Source organism: Juglans regia, chromosome 6 (assembly GCF_001411555.2).
Source record: "Juglans regia cultivar Chandler chromosome 6, Walnut 2.0, whole genome shotgun sequence".
Classification (NCBI taxonomy): domain Eukaryota; kingdom Viridiplantae; phylum Streptophyta; class Magnoliopsida; order Fagales; family Juglandaceae; genus Juglans; species Juglans regia.
In genome coordinates, this window is record NC_049906.1 from 13,448,737 (window position 1) to 13,470,341 (window position 21,605).

At 33.8% G+C, this 21,605-nt stretch overlaps 1 protein-coding gene across 1 annotated transcript; it reads left to right on the forward strand.

Moving 5' to 3' along the window:
- Positions 1-20,274: 20,274 nt before the first annotated feature.
- Positions 20,275-21,248, forward strand: LOC109021357 (protein RADIALIS-like 3). The gene is made up of 2 exons (XM_019003977.2): positions 20,275-20,655; positions 20,968-21,248. The coding sequence occupies exons 1-2, from the start codon at positions 20,375-20,377 to the stop codon at positions 20,990-20,992; spliced, it is 306 nt and encodes a 101-aa protein (XP_018859522.2). The 5' UTR covers positions 20,275-20,374; the 3' UTR covers positions 20,993-21,248.
- Positions 21,249-21,605: the final 357 nt, after the last annotated feature.

A 21,605-nucleotide genomic window follows, 5' to 3' on the forward strand; every position in this document is an offset into this window, starting at 1 on the left:
ACAATTGTAGCCAACACTTCACATAGCACAACCAAACTACATAGCATATCCCGACACTTCACTTGACCTACACGACATACAACCACATTGCCAACTACACAACATCCCATCACGTCACATAACATCCAACCACTTCACAAATTTCACAGTGATCCATATTTAATCTCGTCACTTCATATGACTCATAACCATAACATCAATGTTATGGAAGCTAAGGAAGTTATGGAAGTGTAACATTGGCAACTTTGCTGTTTTACTGTTATTTTACTACTTTTGAATAAATGTTTGTAAGGGTTGACTTGCCTTGTTGGGAATAAATCAATTAGCTAGAATTACGTATGAGTTTCTTTTCTGGAATACTTTCCTAGTAAACCCATGGTTATTAGTTTGGGAGGATTCAATGATGGAGGTATTTGGAAAATATTCAAACAATTTGTCTGCAGAGGTGGGATCCTCACTAAACAACCCACGTCATTGATCATAATTTATCCACAATAGGTAGAGCACGTCGGAGTGATCCAACTTCTTTTCCTGTTGATCCACCAGTTACTCGTTCAACCACTTGCACTTGTAACACGGCAGATCCCAGAACTGAGCGTTTGGAACAACAGTTGGCTAACTTTGGGAGCATTATGGAAAGACTTATGAAAAGATTTGAGGAAACTAGCGAGAAGGTAGATTCACTGGCCGATAAGAGTTCGAGAGAGGCGGAAGGCTCGGGATCAAGAAATAGAAATGGACGAGATCATGGAGGAGGGAACAACTCGGCAGTTCCAAAATTGGCCAAGTTGGACTTTCCGAGGTATAATGATTTGGATGATTTGACTAGTTGGATTTATCAGGTGGAGCAATTTTTCGATTATCAACAAATGGATGAAATCGAGAAATTACCATTGGCAGCATATCACTTGGAGGGAGAGGTGCATATGTGGTATCAATTATTCAAGGATACCGAAGAAATTAATTCGTGGGAGGCATTAAAAAGGGGACTTCGAATCCAATATGGACCAACCATGTTTGAAGATCATTTTGGCACATTGAGCAAGCTGCGCCAAACTGGAACTAGTCATGAATATCAGCTACAATTTGAGCAATTGTTGAGTCGTGTTGGACGGTTGGTCCCTACTTATAAATTGGGGTGTTTCATAAGTGGACTCAAGGAGCTTATAAAAACTGATGTGCTGGCTGCAGGACCAACATCCATCATGGATGCCATTGGACTATCCCACTTGTTTGAAGCAAGGCATGCAAAGAGGCCAGTAGCTATGGAGGTCATGAAGCGATCAGTGAATGTGGAACCTACGCCACCCCCGCTGCCTTTGGCGAATTTGTCGAGACAATAAAACACCACCCATACGGCGTCTTAGCCCGAGTGAGATTCAAGAAAGGATTATGTTTTAATTGTGAAGAAATTTTTGTACCTGGTCATCGATGTAAAAAATTATTTTTTTTATTCAATGAATATTTCTGATGAAGGAGAATTGGAGGACGATGAAGGTGATGCTCAGCGGATGGATAGCGAGTAAGAACTAGTGATCTCATTACACGCCATCGTGGGAACCATTTATCCACAAACAATGAGGATCAGAGGCGTCATCAAGGGGCACGATATCACAATAATTCTTGACTCTAGGAGTTCCCATAATTTTTTTAATACATCGTTCGCTGGGGCAATGGGCTTACCGTTGTGACATATGAGTGTAATGAAGGTAATGGTAGCCAATAGGAAGAAGTAAGATTGTAAGGGAAGGTGTGATGGGGTTCAAATATTTTTTCATGGCATCGTGTTCTCCATTGATTTATTTTTGTTAGCTATTGAAGGATGTGATGCAGTTTTAGACACTCAATGGTTGCACATGTTGGGACCAATATGTTGGGATTTTACCAAGTTAGTGATGAGCTTCGATTACATGGGAAGTGGAATGGAGTTGAAGGGGATTAAGGGCCCGACACATAAGGTGGTGGAAAGGGGAGTTGCGGCAAGGGAGTTAAGGTGGAAAACAACTGGGCCACTATACCAGTTGCATTTATCCGAACCTCTAGGAAGTGATGTACCAACCTCAAGTGTTTCAATTAATTTGGGTGCTAATTTTGCAAGGCCTACAACAACTTCGGCTAGTTTGAACAAAATATTGAGTTTAAAGCACTATTTTCAGAGCCAAGGGGGCTTCCTCCAGACCGAACCCACATTCATAGAATACCTTTGGAGCATGGCGCAAGACCTGTCAATGTAAGGCCTTATTGCTACCCTCATTACATCAAGGAAGAAATTGAGAAGTTGATCACAAGCTTGCTGCAGTCAGGCGTGGTGTAACCATGTAGCAGTCCATACTCTTCGCTAGTATTGATGGTTAAAAAAAGGACGGATCATGGCGCTTATGCGTGGACTATAGAGCCCTCAACCAAATTATTGTAAAAGATAAATTTCCTATACCCATCATTGATGAGCTACTGGATGAATTAAATTGAGCAAAAATATTCTCAAAATTAGACCTTCGATCGGGATATCACCAGATTAAGATGCACGATCCAAATATAGAGAAAACGGCTTTTTTGCATGCATCATGGTCATTACGAGTTTCTTGTTATGCTATTTGGACTTACAAACGCTCTAGCAACATTTCAATCGCTCATGAATGAAATTTTTAAGCCCGCATTGTGAAGGTATGTCTTGGTTTCTTTCGAAGATATATTAATATATAGTCAAAATTGGGAGGATCATTTATCGCATCTCAAGGTGGTTTTAAGCATGTTACAAGCTAACAAACTTTTTGTGAGGATAGAAAAATGTCAGTTTGGACAGGGGCAAGTGAGTTACTTGGGGCATTTGATATTTGAAGGATGCGTTTCTATAGAGCCCGACAAAATTGCAGCAATGAACAAATGATCTTGTCCTCAGTCCATTAAGGCTCTACGCGGGTTCCTCGGATTGACAGGATATTACTACAAATTCATCCGCCACTATGGGATGATTGCGGGTCCTTTAACCCAGCTCCTAAAGAAAGATGCCTTTGTTTGGAATGAAGAAGCTGAATCTACCTTTAAAAATCTTAAGCAAGCCATGACTACTGAACTAGTGTTAGCACTTTCAAAATTTTCCTTGCCATTCGTGGTGGAATGTGATGCTTCCAGGGTGGGCTTAGGGGCAATACTCATGCAAGAAGGGAGATTGGTGGCCTATTTCAGCAAGGCCCTTCAAGGTTGGAATTTGGGCAAGTCTACGTATGAAAAGGAAGTGATGGCATTGGTGGCAGCCATCCAAAAATGGAGGCCTTACTTACTTGGCACCAAATTCATTGTCCGAACTGATTACAAAAGTTTGAGACATGTGTAGGATCAAACTATTGCCACGGAAGCTCAACAAAAATGGCTTGTGAAATTAATGGGCTACGACTTTGTCATTGAATATAAAAGGGGACGGGAGAACACAGCTGCGAACAGCTTGTCAAGATGTAATGAGAAAGCAACAGAGTTGCAATTGTTTGCAATTAGCAGCCCACTTCCCAGTTGAATAGAAGCAATAAGGGCAGAAGTTGAAAAATAGTTTGAGTTGAAGAAGCTAGCCGAAAACATTCAAGCAGGGGAAGCAGAAGGACCTAGGGGTTATAAGTCGGAAATGATTTTTTTAAAGGAATGAATTTACTTGCAGAAAGAGTCTCTTCTCATTCAACTTATCCTCGATGAGTTCCATGTAGGTACCCATGAAGGATTTCACAAGATGTGGCAGCGTCTAAAAGCTGTATTTTATTGACTTAGGGCTAGAACTCAAGTAAAGAAATTTATTCGAGAATGCGACATATGCCAATGGCACAAAAGCGAGCATACCAAACCAGCGAGACTCCTCCAACCGCTGCCTATTCCGATGGTTGTGTGGTCGGATATATCAATGGACTTCGTAACGGGGCTTCCCAACTCTCATGGAAAAAATGTAATTTTTGTGGTGGTAGATAGCTTGTCGAAGTTCGCTCATTTTATACTGCTTAAGCATCCATTTACAATAGAAACGGTGGTTGGAATTTTTTTTAAGAATGTCTTCAAATTATATGAACTCCCAGCGTCCATTGTGTGTGATTGTGACCCTGTATTTACAAGCAAATTTTGGCTCGAGTTGTTTCACTTACAAGGCATCAAATCATAGGGAGGACTCCATACGAAGTGGTTTATGGCCGAAAGCCTCCAACACTCCTTTCCTACGTGCATGGTACAACAAGGGTGGAATCGATGGCTCAAACACTTGAGGAATGAGACCAGCTTATTAAGGATGTGCGTCTCAAGCTCAAAATAGAATGTAACTTCAGTATGATAAAAGGCATCAAGAGAGGAGTTTTCAACGAGGGGATTTAGTATATGTGCGCTTACAGCCTTACAGGCAACATACGGTGGGAAAAAGAATAAATATGATGTTGTTGGCTAAGTACTACGGCCATACAAGGTCATTGAGCAAATTGGTCAAGTAGCTTATCGGCTAGAACTACCTCCAGGTGCTCGTGTTCATCCGGTATTCCATGTGTCCTTATTAAAATTGAAGCTTGGACTGAACACACCAACTTCAACTAAGCTACCAAAAATCTCGCTTAACGCACCACCAATCACTCGCCAAGCAATTTTATCTTATCGTGGTCATGGAAGGAAAGCAGAAATTCTTGTTCATTGGAATGGCAGCAATCTCACTAAAGCAACTTGGGAGAATCGGGCGTTGATCAAGGAGCAATTTTTGGACTTTTTCCTTGAGAACATGGAAAGTTTGAAGAGGGGAGGAATGTTACGAAAGTGTAACATTGGCAACTTTGCCATTTTACTATTGAATAAATGTTTGTAAGGGCTAACTAGCCTTGTTGGGAATAAATCAATTAGTTAGAATTACATTTGAGTTTCTTTTCTTGTAATACTTTCCTTGTAAACCCCTGGTTATTAGTTTGGAAGGATTCAATGAATGGAGGTACATGAAAAATATTCAAACAATTTGTTTGCACAGGTGGGATCCTCACTAAACAACCCATGTCTTTGATCATAATTTATCAACAATAGGTAGAGCACGCTGGAGTGATCCAATGTCTTTTCCTGTTGATCCACCAGTTACTCGTTCAACCACTTGTGCTTGTAACAATCAACTTCACATTTCCAATCCACAACCACAGAACACACTTCACAACTACACACCATGTCGCACCATGGATGGTGGCGGCAGAGCCCTAATCTAAAGGGTGGCAAAGAAGAGAATGAAAGAGAGGGGGAGAGAGGGATCCACGGGCTGAGTGAGAGGCTTGACGGCATGCACGTGGGCTGCTCACAGTGGTGGCCCACAGCATTATGCCGTGGGGAGAAGCCGATGGAGAATGGAGAGAGAGAGTTGCGGGTTGAAAGGTAGAGGGAGGAAGAGCTAGTAGGCCGGCGATGATGGGAGGGTGGACGGTGGAGGTGGTGCCAGCAATGTGCAGTAGTGCAGTGGAAGCGAGGGAGAAGAGAGAGTCACCGAGGGGGGTTACGGATTGGGGAAAGGCGACGAAGTGGGGTAGAGGAGAGGGAGAAAATAGAGGAAAAAAAGGGAATTAAGGTTTTAAACCTAGCCCTACATATAGAGATCCCTAACCTAGATCCAACAATGAGGATTAATCACAAAGAAATAAACTAACTAAATAATAGGAAGATAAAATAGAAATGAAATGAGACTAAATTAAAATCAAACTTAATTTATTAATCCCAAAATAATATTTTTATCATAAAGTAAAATGATGAGCTTTCATAAATATTTCTTAAGAGACATAAAATGATTTAAATAAATAGAGTTTGCAACATAAAATAAAATAATGAATATTAAATAATATTCCTAAAGAAATAATATCATTTAAATAAAATGATTTGCTAAACTATATTATTTTCAAGGCTCCAAAAATATAAAGAGACTTACTTTAAAATTAGACTTGGTCCAATAACACTAAAAATACCCAATTTAAAATAATTTTAGAGATTTAAAATATTTCAAAGACTTTAAAACATTGGGCTCCATTTAAAAATCATATGCTAAATTTAAAACACCAATTCGAGATTTAAAACACAAAGGCAAGACTCGTGACCAATCGAGAGAGAAAAATGAGCAGTTGGTCACACCCAATGAATTGGTCATTATTTAACTATTGCATCTATTTCGTAATCCTATACATGTTTTCTCACCTCTTTGGTTTCACTTTTAACAAAGGGTGAGTCTGAAACGTCAGAAACATTTGAGGCGTCTGATATATCTGCAAATAGTCAACCTGTATTAAGGAGCTTTTTGAACTTTTGTTGGCTACCAACCAGTCCCTTTCTTGCATACACTAGTATATATTGTACTTGAGCTTTCTGGAGCTTTACAACATAGTTTGAAATATGTGTTGGACCATTACATATTAGCTTACTTTTTTTCCTTTACCACAAAGCTACAAAGTGGTTTTTTACCTAATTCCAATGTTGTGATTTTCTTTTTCTAGTGTAGGGTTTATGTCCCACTAATTTTATCACTTCCAGCTACGGTCCTTTCATTGACGAAGAAAGACCAGCTAAAGGTATGCCATTTTATTGAAATCTCTTACAAATTTTAGCAAATGAGAATTGCTTTTCAGTTTAAGTACACGGTTTTCAATTATTTGGCAGATGCTTAGGTATCATGCTATCTATTTTTTGTCATTTTCTCTGTATGTTGGTTTGAAAATGACGAGCACAATGATGGTACCTTATAAGCACAAAGGTTTATACTTGAATCTATAAAGAAAGCTTGACTCATTCCCATTCACTCCCAATTTTTCTTAATTTTCTTATCTTGTAATATCATTGTTAATATTAATCAAGTCATCAAAACTCTTCTATTGACTTTATTCTTGGTTTTGTCCCTCCTTCAATTTGCCTATAGGCATTTCTCAAGTTGAGATATGAGATCACCAAGGTTGAACACATCTTTGTGGTGGGGAACTATGGCAAACATTTTGAGATAATTCTAGTTAATTGTCTTGGATTACTTGTTTAATTCCAACATGTTTATTGCTAATTTGAGAAAATCACACACATATACACAAGTGCACATCTTCCACTTGATGATATCTGGAATAGATAAAAGGTGTTGGGTATATGCCCTTGAAACATTATGGGCTCTGGCACTGATGGACCATTTTAAAGGTGTGGTCTTACTCATGATAAATGTTGCTGCAACAAATTTCATATTAAGTTCTTGTTCACCCCATATGTACTCTAGCGATTGTGTTCAGCCATTTTGGCCGAAAAACCATTCATTGTCTAAGCTATCAGGCCAAAATCGAGTTATAGAGATGCAATAGTTGTTTTAGAGATGCATAAATTGTTAAATATGACATCATTGCATGTTTATTTGCCAACTACAAGTACATAAAACTCAAGATTGCATGTTTAGGACTAGTGCATGTTTATAGGTATCTACATTCTAGATGAACAAGTACAAGTACATACAACTAATTTTGTGGTTTGGGTTGTATTTGGATTAATGAGAGAGTTGTACACATGTGGTCGTATTTTACATTTTTTTTAATTTTTAAAATATTCTTTCTGGCAATCTACTTCTGCCATCTATTTCCCACAATACATATCGACGGTAGTAATCTTTTTCCTCACAAATAAAGTGCCGCAAAAACTATTTCCTATGATTTTTCTCGAGGGAAATAGTATTCTAGATGGTGTTAACTTTGGTTTGGCACACTTTTCTAGCTTTATTCAACGTGTATTCCGGTGACAAATATCACCACAAATAAGCAATTATTTTTGAAAATTTTTAAAAATCTCCGCAACAACGTTTTTCGGAAACTTTAACAAAGGCCATCCTGTGACACATAAAATTCTCCGAAAATACTTATTTGTGGCGATTGTTAAGCTTTTTTCGGCGATTTTATGTCGTGGCAAAAACCTATTTTTCTTGTAGTGATATATAGTTGCATGCTTAGTGTCAATATAATAATTTTATGATGTTGCCCTCTATAGAATGTGTTGCATGAAAAAGTAATATATTTCTACATTAACTGATTCTCAATTTATGCAAAGGGATATTCCATGTTAAATATTGATGCATAAGTACAGCCAAATTCTATGTTGATACAATTCGATCGTGTTAAATGATGCAAGATTACTGATGAATCAAATGGCTTGAGCTGCTAGCAGTAATCATCAACTTGGCATCCAAGAGTCATGCAAGAGTTCTAGAGTCCTATGGAATGAAAGTAGTTTGTTAATTAGCAAGAGGACTTTATCCTTAGTAGCATAAGTTCGTCTTTATCTTTTCAGTATGAGTTGTTAATGAGTACTGTCATATTTATCTCTTGTTATCTTTATCTGAATTGGTAGAGAAGCTACTTATATTATTTAAGTGGCGCGACCACTATAAATAAAGGCATAAGTAAAGTACATTCTCAAATCATTGTGTTGAAGGAGACCTAGGTCACCTTTAAGAAAAATTCTATTTGTGGTCCTGAGGAGGGGACTATGTGTGCAGTCTCATTGATGAATGATGATAAAATGAAAAAAAATTAATTATAAAAATGATATTATTGTAATTTTAATTTTTTTTAAACATAACTATATGAACTTGCATGAGCAGTCTCCAAATGGGAATTGTATGTAGACTAACTCTACATTTAATAACCTATTTTTACAATTAAACACACCCTTGTTACGAGACCCATTATTCGGGCTTGTAACAATTGGTATCAAGGGATTGGGGTTGGGTGTTAGGGAGGGCATTGTAAAGACGGGAATCAAGGGGTTGGGGTTGGGGTTGGATGTTTGGGTAGAGTTTTAGTTCTACGGGAAACAAGAGGTTGGAGTCAGATCTAGTGTTTTCTAGGCTTTTTGGGTCATTTTTGGCAAGGTGTTTTCTTGTATATATTTATTGTACTTGGTTTCTCCTTTTGATATATATAATACTTTTACTTATAAAAAAGACAATTAATTGGTATCAGACCTGGCGATGCCAGGTTCACATATGGTTTGTGATCCAAATAGCAATTTCGTTCCAAGTTTCAAAAGCATTTTAGAAGATAAGTTGGTTAAGTGGAAACTCCAAATGTCATTGTCATTGGAAAACACAAACATATTGCTATTAAGTGCTCAACTGGAACCTCTCAAGATAATCACAGACAATAAAGAGAATAGACTGATCTAGAAGAAAATAAGTGGATGAAATGGAGTAGACTTTCAAAGAAAAGAAAGTAGAAGAAAGAGACATGGTTTTATTATATATTTAGCTCCAATGCCAGTTAATTAGCCATTATGCCAATTTTATCTCAAGTTTAAACAAACAATTGTGAGAGGGTTGGGTTTCGATTTCCTCTCACATTGCCCTTGAGAACAAAGTCACTTCTATGGGTGTGGGAGTCATCCATCTATAAGGATAACACGTGTTGGTCCAAGATGACTAATGAATCACGTGGCTGAAGTTATTAGTAGTAATCATCAACTTGGCCAAGAGTCCTAAAGTCTTGCAAGGGTCCTCGATCAGTCCTATATATGTAATAAAAGTAGCTTGTTAATAAGAGGATTTTATCTTCAATAGCGTAAGTCCAACTTCATCTAGAGTATCATGTGTTGTTAATGTATATCATATTTATATCTTGCTATATTTATCTGAACGTATGGGTAGGGAAGTTACATGTATTATTTAAGTGGCACGACCAGTACCATTAATAAAGGCACGAGTAAAGTTTATTCTGATCCATTCATGTGTTTGAACTTTGGAGGAGTCTTAGGTTACCTTTAGAGCATTCCCAATAGGTTATGTAAAATCCATGTTTTTGTAAAATTTGAAGGAAATAACTCAATATAGTCCATCTAATGGATTATGTATTTTATAACTAATATCCAGTTTGCTACAGTACCATCTCTACATCTATGGAATACTATTCACACTTGTATAAATATTTAATTCATTTATTTCTATACTTTTTACTCTTTATTCATTTCTTTATCTACTTTCTATTATTTACTTTATTTGAAATGAATAAAATATATTAAAAAGTAAAATATTTAAATGATATAAAAAAAAAAATAGATAAGCTGATATATAGTATATTGTAAAAGTCAGTATGTAAAATAGAAAAAGTAGGTTTTGGTGATGTATTTTAAGAGATAGGATGAAGAATCTATTGAGAGTGCTCTAATGACCTATTTTTATCATGGGCAGCACTATAGTCACCACTGGGAGCTACCGCTAGTTATTTTGGTGTGTTTTTTTTTTTTTTTAGCTTTTTTTTACATGTATTTTTTTTAATTTTTTTTTAAAAAATTAACATCATTAAAAAACACTTCTTTAATCACGAATTTAAAAAAACAAAAATCCCGAAAGTAGCTCCCCGTTCCGGTGAAAGCGATGGCACTAGCATTATTCTTTTATCATTAAACATGCCCTTATTACAAGACCCTATTTTTACGCCTCTTTTCAATCTCAATCTTATACAGTTTCTATTGATGAAGCAGCCGTCAGAATAATTTTAATTTTGTCCGGCGTCATCAATAAAGTAGTTTCTTTTGTTGAGTGGAATTGATTAGCATTATTCAAATTAATGCTTGCCCATCATGTTGGTAAAATTACCAAAATATTTGAAATGTGGAGACTAGTTGTTGCTTGTCTGACGGCACATTGTGAATTGAGTAAAAATTCGAAGGGGCAAAATGTAATTAACCCTACAAGCCACTAACTTATAATATTTTATATATTACTACATTATATACTATACATTACCATATATACTAGTAAATAATATATAGTACATACCCTATACTATATAATATATACATTACAGTGATAGATGATTATGTTACATATCGTGTTTAATTAGAATATTATATAAACCATTATTGTTTAAAAAATATATAAATATGTGATTCACGTTTGAACAATACAAATGTACATTCGAACATGTTGAGGTGACGTTAAAACATTTAAATACACGTTCGAACGTTTTTAAAAATTTGGCAAGACATTTCCCCCATTAATTGTTAGACAATATATGTGGAACCTTGATGTTCGAACGTTAATTTCTATGTTCGAACGTGAATAAAATAATTGGCGGGATTTTTCCTGCGCGAATTCTAGGAAACCTGGCCTGACCTACATAGCAACATCATCAACATAACGTTCAAATGTTTATTGTTTACGTTCGAACGTTATCCACGTGATTTGTGCTTGTTGTGAGGATTATTAACGTTCACACGTCAACATATGTACATGTGAATGTTTGTACTTGTTAAAAAATAGGTGGTTCTTTTAGCGGGAACCAAAACTTCATGAAACGTTCAAACGGTCCGCAGTTTGATGCAGCAACTTTTCATTTAAAATGTTGCTGCAATAACTTGTATGACTATACTGTACGATGTCGTTTTGGTTAAGTAGACCTATTGCAGTGTCTGGGGCATCTTTATTTTGCACGGGTTGAAGGCAATTCATCCCATTTGCCTTCAACCAGTGCATAATAGAGTGAGAGTGAGAGAGTGCTTGAGTGAGAGATTTTCTTTGGGGTTGTGAGTGTAATTTTTCTTTGTTCTTGAAGATAGGTAAGGGAAAACTTGTGATTTTCTTATATTTTTTTCTTTGTTTATTTAGATTTATTTTGTTGTAACTTTGTATTGTTTAGTTTAAACTAACTTGTATTGTGTTTTTTTTTTCTTTTTGTTTTGTAGGATTATTTGTTGGGGCTTGTTGAAGCTTTTGATTTGTAAAGGGATATTGTTGGGTTAGGTATATTTCTAAACTTTGTTGGAAGTATGTTGTGATTTTTTGTGAATTGATTGTGAATATATTGTGATTTTGTGAATATGTTGTGAATATATTGGTAATTTTTTGTGAATATGATCAAAATTTAATAAGAATATGTTGTAATTTTTTGAATATATTGTGAATTTAAGAAAAGTTATAGTGAATATGTTGTGATTAAACATAATAGTGGAGTAATTTGCGCATATATTGTGAATAACAGAAAATATTATGATTTGAAATAATATTGTGATTTGGGCATATATTGTGAATAAAAAAAATTATGAAAATATTATTGGAGTCTCTCTTATCGCGACAATTTGATTTAGAGATGCGTTTGCAAGAGTAACAGAGAGACTAAGAGAAGAGAATACGTATTAAAGTTCAAGAGCAAGTATAGAGGGAGACGTTGGTCCAAATGAAACATGTTATGTTACTTCAGCAAGATCGCAGTGGGCAAGGAAGGAAGAAGAAATGAATATATCATTATTAGAAACTTTTATTGTCTAATTTTGCAACTCTATAAGACATTATTAGTTGTTAAATTTATGGTGTAATATGATATAATTTGTATACTTTTTAATTTTATGAAATTAGTATTTCTGATTAGTACGTTCGAATGTAAAGAACAAATCTTTGAACATGGCTTCACATTCGAACCAACGTTCGAACATAATACCATTGAACTCCAACAAAACGTTCAAACTTAAGTCACTTCGTTCAAGCGTTTCCACCCACAAACGATCTAAACGTTCGAATGATAAGAATAGATACGTTCGAACGACAACCCAACATCCAAATGTTAAACATTTTCCATTCAAACGCTTCACCATTAACATCTGAATGCTACATTCAAACGTCTCCAAGCAAAGGTTCAAACATTGTTATTTTTTAACGTAAATATTAATCTTGCGGAGCAAAAACAACGAACGTCTAATATTTTTTACATTCTAATGTTAATCGATCGGGTTAATGTTTGAACGTTGGTTTTTACGTGAAAACGTTACTTTCTGTGAAGGATTTTAACTGTCACAAAAAACTTTACGTTCAAATGTTACATCTCACAGAAGACTTATAACTGTCACAAAAAAAATAAAAAAATTATGACGGTTGAATAGTAAATCGTCACAAATTACTTTTTGTGATGCCTTTTAGGTGACGGTCGCAAACCGTCACAAAAATATTTGTGACGATTTCGTCCGTCACAAAAAACCGTCACAAAAGTCAAAATCTATTGTAGCAAGATGAGTTTGACTTTTTATGAGAAGTTGAAAAAGTAGTAAATCTCATTAATGATTAATGAGTTTAACAACCAAATACAGCTTAACTAGTCTTTTTATTTTGGGGAAACGCATTAAGTACCAAGCACGAGCTGGGAAATAAAACTTTCTTTAAAGGCCCAAAACCATAATAACAATATATAGTGAGAAAAAAAGACTCGTCTACAATTTTTTTTTTTTTTTAACAAACACATTTAAGCCTAGTGTTTTTTTTTTTTTTTTGAGTTGAAATGAAAATTAAAAGTTAAATAAAATATTATTAGAATATATTTTTTTAATATTATTTTTATTTTAAAATTTGAAAAAGTTGAATTATTTATTTTATTTTGTGTGAAAATTAAAAAACAAATTGTAATATTTAGATGAAATAGAGTTGAATTGAAATTAACTCAAAAAACAAACCAAGTCTTAGGGTAGGTTTGGGGGGTGAGATGAGAATTTTGTGTTCTATTTTAAAGTTTAAAATATTAAATTTTAATATTATTATTGTTTTGGAATTTGAAAAATGTGTATTGAGATTTGAAAAAGTTGAATTGTTTATTATATTTTGTATGGAGATTTAAAAAATGTGTAATGATGAGATGAGATGAAATGAGATGAGAATTTTGTATTTTGTTTTATGCCCCAAACCTAACCTAGAATGCCTCAAATACATTGAGAAAGTGCCAACATTAAAGCCCAAGAAAAATCTGACCCAAATCCAACACTTCGACTGGCATCCATTTCCACTCCATGCACTAGGTCGAAGTGAGAAGTAGTTTTAGAAGCGATCTTCAAAGGCAAAGTCGATATTTGGCATCAAACTCCATGTTTAATTACAAATATAAAAAATTAATTTATAAAATTCGTATATTTAAATATACATCCTATTATATATGGTAGTTGATAAATAAAATTCATGAATTCCTCCTTGTAATTCATGTTTAATTACAAGCCATATTCATGGTCATTAGACATTGTTGGTATTAACTAATTCAAGCCATTGAAGAACGAGAAATATCTGGTCTATAAAGAGATCTTATAAAAGAAGCCTACAAAGTGACATTATTTGAAATTGTACGTTCGTATATTTATTGTGAGATAGATCTCATGACGTATCATATTAAGTCATGCTAGTTTATAAACTTCTTTTTTTAATATCTCAGTATAGATCTAACAATTGTCTTGAAGAATATGTACAAAATAATTCACATAAATATCTACGTCAATATCATGATCTTTATCATAAAATTATGATATATATTCATATTGTACCATTGTTGTGGATTAATTTATCATACCTACTTGTCCCTAGCTAATTCATTGCTATACATTGATGTCATCTCTCTCTCTCTCTCTCTCTCTCTCTCTCTCTCTCTCTCTATATATATATATATATATGTATGTATGTATATGCTGTATTGCTAGAATAGAATCACACATCGATATCATTGGTCTCCAACTAGTGGATCTGCTAGCCTTGTCGCAATACATCTAAAACCCTATCTCCTCATCAGCCCTCCTTTGATTCACTTGCCCCTCAACCTCAAACTTTTCCCTACATTCCTCAATATTTTCCTCTTTCATCCCTCTTTTCTTAATTTGTTTTTTCCCCTGGGATACCATATGATCATCGAGAGCCTAGTTCATTGTTTCTCTTCAATCTCTATCGACTCTAGATCCCCAGACGGCCTTTCTGAAGAGGGTAAGCTCAAAGCTGCTTGTAGACCCCATGACAAAGTCATCTGATGAGGATATGATCAGAGCAAGGAATGTGATAAGGTGAAGCCCACTTTCCTCTTTGATGACATGATGAGTGTTTCAAGTCTATTGATCTTAGGACACGTACAGATTTTGCAAATAAGATTCGCTTGCCAAATCGTGTCAATAACCAAGAAGGCATGTCTAGATCATTTGCTCTTAATTGCACTTAAATTAGGTGTATTCTTTTTTTCTTCCACATCGATTTGCAAATATAATTTTTCATCTTAGACATTATGATCGAGACACCTTGAGCTAGGAAACCATATATATTTATATATATATATATATATATAAATATATTTATATTGACGGTGTTATATGTCTCCCTGCTTATCCCAATTCTCATGGAAAGTCATGTCCTTCCCTTTTCATTTCTCCTCAATATTCCCTCTACAACATTATGCATGCTGATTGGTGAATGAAGGGTTTAGATGGTCCCCATGCATATATGGTGTACGTACTTCGTCGATCCTCTTAAAGATCAAAAAGGAATTAAGTATGAAGATCATTTATAAAGCTGGTTCCTATCTCATGCAATCATAAGGCAGCTGGATCGAGCAATTGACATAGAAGAATCTAATACAGCTATCTCATACCAATTAGTGCAGAGAAGATGGCCGCCCTCCAACTTGTAAGGAGGAGGGACCGCCAAAGGGAGGACAGAGGCTTCACAGCCAGAAAGAATGGGTATCCATGGAGATTACTTTATTTTTGCAAGAATAAAACTTGATGATAAGGATTCCAAAATATTGCTTGGTTGCATACATCAGATCAGTATTATATATATATATATATGCTAATATATATATATAGCGACCCAGGGAAAAGTTACATACTCGTCCTTTTCAATAAAATGGTTATAGCCTGTGTCCATTTCTTATCTTATTGCTTTTTTTTTCATTGTAAAGAAGTTGTGTGTACGTACATACATACATACAGATATATATATATATATATCTTATATATATATATATATATATGTGTGTGTGTGTGTATATTATATATCGCAGAAAAACAGATATTATTATAAGTTCCTTTAGTACTGGACGATCAACAATTTATGAGCACTTTCTCTCTCTCTTTTTTTGGCAAATGCTTCCTTTGTTTAACAATCCTATCCGGAGTGTAAATATATTAATTATTTTGTTTCGTCTGTTTCGAAAAATATGTAATTAGCCCCTTTTTTTGGTTGGTTCTTTTTCGATCGACATTTGTGGATCCATGCATTGGATCTGTGTGTACGTATATGTATGTATGTATGTATGTATATATATGTATATATATAGATCATGTGCATGGATTAATAAAAATGGGCGCTTACTGGCCTATATCGGCCTCGTTTGTTTTCGTAGATCAAATAAGATGAGTTGAGATTAAAATTAAAAATTGAATAAAATATTATTAGAATATATTTTTTTAATATTATTTTTATTTTGAGATTTGAAAAATTAAATTGTTTATTTTATTTTATGTGAAAATTTAAAAAAATTATAATAATTAAATGAGATGATTAAATGAATTAAGAGGAGTTGTGAAAACATAAAACTTTTTGCGTTCAAGAGAGAACATGGATTGATCCCCACACAGTACATATAGTCTGACCGAACCTTTTCAATATCTGATTTTTGTTCTCTAAATTAGAATCCATACAGAATCATGCTGCATCCTCCCTATGACCACCACCAAAGGTCAGTACCCCCGGCCAGCTTCAACTTGCAGCAGTTGACATTGATATAATATATATATATATATATATATATAGAGTAATATTATATACAGAGTTGTATAAGCGTTGCGCATTCCTTTTGAAAAAGATATGAATTTACTGTTAAAAAAGTAATCCTTTTATATAGATCTCATATTTATTATATTTTCTTAAAAGCAATGCACGCCGCTTGCGTACTACTCTATAATTGTAAATATCATTTATTATATATATATATATATATTGAAATAGAAAGAAACTGCAAAAAGCTATTGAAATAGAAAGAAAATGCATCGATCTACAGAAAAATTCGATATATGTGATAGCTATACGTGGATGATAAGGATTCTTGTATCAGTATGATTATCGTGTGCCTGCCCTTAAATTAAATTAATATATATATATAAATATATATATATATATATATGTATATGTGATCACTTCTACCTCAGTACTTCTCCTTTAGGTTGTGTTTGGTTGTTAAATCAAACTCAATTCATCTCAAACCAATCATTTATAATGGAACTTACTACTTTTTCAACTTTCTATAAAAAATAAATTTATTTCAACCTTATTTCATACATTTTAACTTAAAAAGTAAAAATCATCTCAACCTAAAAAAGTTAAACTCATCTCAATAGAATTTATAAAATACTATTATTCATGACTCAACTCAATTCAAGTACTCATCTCAACGTCCAAACGTAACCTTAGAGTTAAAACGTACTATATATATATATATATATATATATATCCGAACTTTGAGACCTAGAGTTGAAGAGATATATTATTTATCGAGGCTTTAAGACCCCGACACACACATACACTTGCATTAAATTCCTTACTAATTTGGCTTTAGCCAACATATATAAATATATATATATATATATATATATATATATTCTTATGAATAATCCTAAAACTTTTGAGGTATTATTTCTCCTGCATGCGTAACACGATCTATATTATATTGTGGATGACACATGGACGAAATTAGACCATTTTGTTTCAAAATCATGGATAACCCAATAATCAAGTTGAATGCTAGCTTCTCAAGAGCTAGAGATTTTTTTAAAAATTAATTAGGTTCAAAACCTAAAAAACCAATAATGTAATATTTAACTTTGATCTAGCTAGTAGTAAAATTAATTAATTAATATGAGCAGACTATATAGTACTATAGTAAATGCATGAAAGACAAAGTCGAGAGACTAGTGATCATCATGAATTATCATTCATTTCATTTTTTTGAATAAATAGCTTCGTTTTTTCAAACTCTTTTTACACCTTATATATGAACTGATCTACTTATAATTGTGTAAATATTTATTATATATGTGTGTGTATCAATCGTTCTCTTTTTATTTCGGTGCATCGCACGCCCCACGCATGCATCTGAGCGTACAGAAGCGTAATTTTTCATATAGAAAGATTGCGCACATACGATAATTAAAACATTTTTAGAACATAAACTAACACGATAAACTACAACTTTCCATCGTAATCCTTTTTATGTACCCATGCAGCAAGTGTGTGCGCGCATATATCATGTCTGTGTTTGTAGGTCAACAAAGCTGGCTAATATATATATATATATAAAAGATATTTATAACCGTGAATCATATAACTGCCGTATACTAGTTTTAAAAAAAGTGAATAAAACATTATATTTATATAAAAAAAATAATTTTTTAATAGTGAATCTCAATCTTTTTTTTTAAAACGATTACGTAGTGTTTATGCACTTTACGATTGTATGTAGAATTGCTCATATATATAACTGATAAAGGACGATGCTACGTTCACCGCTCTCAGCTCCCGCTGGGAGCTACCGTTAGGTATAATTGATTTTTTTTTATTTTTTTTATTTTTTACATGTATTTTTTAACACTTTTAAATATTTTTTAAAAAAATAAAAAATCATAATATTATTAAAAAATAATTTCTTAATCGCTAAGTAAAAAAAAAATTAAAAAATAAAATAAAATATTTCAACGATAACACTGAGCGGTAAAAATTAGTAGTGAGAGTATCATTTTCCTTAGAAGCTTACAGAAAAATAAGGCACTACAGCCACTACTAGGAGCTACTGCTAGTTTTTTTGTATGTATTTTTTTAACACTTGTAATATTTTTTTTTTAAATTCATAAAATTATTAAAAAATATTTCCTTAATCATGAAGTTAAAGAAAAAATAACAAAAAAAAAAATGCGAACAGTAGCTCCCAGCGAGAGCTGGGAGCTGTTGGAGTATCATTATTCAACTGAGAAATGATTGTACGCAAAATTCCCAAATAGACAAGTTACATATAAATTTTTTAAAAAAAAGTGGACTCTACCTAAAAGAATTGTAAAAAGATTATTTTTTATTAATGAGATCCACTTAATTTTTTACAAAAGATTGTATGAAACTTATATATTTGAGACTTTAGGATAGGTTTGGGTATTGAGAATTGTTGAGAAGATAGTTGTGAATAATAATAAAAAAAAATAATAAAATATTAAATAGTAACAAAAAATATGTAAAAAAATAATAAATAATAATAAAATATTATGAGAATGACAGAATTATACATAGCCTTACTCATATAGTCTATAAAACGGATTAAACATGATGTTATTACATGGCTCGATCCATCGGTTCATCGATCCTGAAATTCCTGAATAGTCCTTAAATTCCGGAAGCAGAAAGCGAGATTGATGTAAAAAGAAGGAAAAGAAGGCAATTGAGCAATGGGTGGTAATGGACTCATCAGGAATATTAACTTTTCTCGAATAAAGGCTTGACGTGGATCTGTACTGATGATTTCAATTCCTTGAGGTTGAAGTTTCCCTGCGCGTGAACGTGTGATTATGCATGTTTTTTGAGGTTAAAGTACTCTATTGACTAATTAAAGTACCTGGAAAGTGAAATTAAGGAAAACCGGTACATATGTTTCAAGCCTGTCCCAAACCCATCAAATTGCCTTAAATGTGAAAAAGGGAAACCCACTGTTAGCATAGGGTAAGGCTTCGTTTGGTTGATTAATTCATCTCAATTTATCATTATAATTTTTTTAAATTTCAACACAAAATATAATAAATAATTCAACTTTTTCAAATCCTAAAATAATAATAATATTAAAAAATAATATTCTAACAATATTTTATTATCTCAACTTAACTCAACTCAATTCAACATCCAAACACAACCTTAAACTTTCTGATATCAAAACTTATAATAAGTGGCCTGTTTACGTTTTGCGGTACAAGAAAATTGTTTATTTGTATATTTAATTATTTACAGTAAAATTGATTATTTTCTGTCGAAATGAGTCTATTTTTATCGCAAACAATCGTTATCGACGTAAATAATCCGTCACAAATACTTATTTTTCTTATAAACATAAAATCGATCAGCTTGTAAATTGCATAACTCAATCATTTAAACTATTATAAAAGGCTTTTGTATATTGATACCAAATTTCAATAAGTGGCGTGTTTACGTACCGACTTGTAAATTAATTGCATAATTCAATCTTTTAAGATAATTAAAACTAGGATTTCTATAGAGTTATATTCATTTCTTGAGGCTTAAATTAACGTCAAACCTATCCCGGAGTACTACACATGATGCATTGTATATTGGCTGGAAAGTAAAAGAGAAACCACGTATGTTTCTGGAGATTAGTCCCATTGTTTTTCTTGGAAAGTAACAGCTGAATATGGAAACAAATCCACCGGCCCACCCATTCCCAGCTCTCTTTTCCAGTACTCGATCCACTATAAAAAGGGCAGCAATTCTATTCATTTTGCTCATACCATCTTCATTTATATCCCTGAATCCTGATCTTCTGATCGGCCTTCTTAATTTCTTGGTTTCTCTGTATAATCTAGAGTCGATCGATCTTGACAAAAGCAAGAAATGGCAAATTCAGGATCCACTTGGACAGCCAAGCAAAACAAACTGTTCGAGAATGCTCTGGCCATGTATGGCAAGGACACCGGCCCAGACCGCTGGCACAATCTAGCCAGGGCAGTTGGGGGCAAAACCGTGGAGGAAGTGAAGAGGCATTACGAGGTTCTTGTCGAAGATGTCAGGCAGATTGAGACTGGCCAGGTCCCCCTCCCCAATTACAAAAAGATCAGTACTACTACTGCAGCAACCAACAAAGGTTACAATAATTACATGGATGAAGAACAAAGGTAGTACTTTTTCTATTTATATATACACCATTTTAGCCTCCCTTTTACTCTTGATTTCTTTCATATATGTCAATTTCTATGTCAAATGAAAGCATTCTTTTTGTATTTCTGGGTTAGCCTTGATCACTTTGATCTGCTCAAATTTAATATCATGATTTATATATTTACTGCCACATTAATATCTGCTAATTAATTAATTGCATTGCTGGGTTAGCACAAACTCTCTCAAAAGTGTTGTTTCTCTCATCATTTGAAGCATGAATCTGTGTTTTTATATATCCAGGGCTGATCATATTTATGAATCTGTCGCAGGCTGAAGGGTCTGAAGCTCCAATGAAGCCTGCAAAGTAAGAAGCCAATGCCAAAAAAAAAAAAAAAAAGAGAAGAGTGTATTATGTTTCTACAAGTCTATACATAAATGCAGTACTGCTAGTACTAGTACCACTCCAGGAATAAAACCTGATCTTAGACATCTGTTTTGTCTTTCTCTACAATGCTGCATATTGCTTTTCGTTTGCATGTACCAAACTGCGAAGTAATTCAACAGTGACTTGTAATATATATCACTTATTATTATATGTTATTTTGCAATATCAGATTCCCCTACTTTTAAATACCTGTTTTCTCCTGAGGAAATCTCAGGCCTTTCATGTCAACATAGTTATAAAGTCAAAGAAAATATTTAAACGAATAAATCTTGCTGTAGAGAATCTAAAGATAACCCCTGCACGTACGTACAATATTATTTTTGGCCTCATGCATCGATCCATGCCTGCGGCTTATCTTCCCGCTTCTAACTTCATGGTCCTCCAACATTCGAGCCGCAAACTAATCCTGCATCTATATATAATTCAACAATGGCTGTCAACTTTCTTGAATATGTGTGTGTGTGTGTACATATACTAAAAGCACGGACATGAACAAACTGGGCATTTCGCCAAAGATGATCT

What these genes read in the sequence shown, in the direction of transcription:
- LOC109021357 (XM_019003977.2), top strand. Translation starts at nt 20,375, where the DNA reads ATGGCAAATTCAGGATCCACTTGGACAGCCAAGCAAAACAAACTGTTC. An exon ending in TACATGGATGAAGAACAAAG is followed by an intron (nt 20,656 to 20,967) that starts GTAGTACTTTTT and finishes AATCTGTCGCAG; the next exon opens with GCTGAAGGGTCTGAAGCTCC.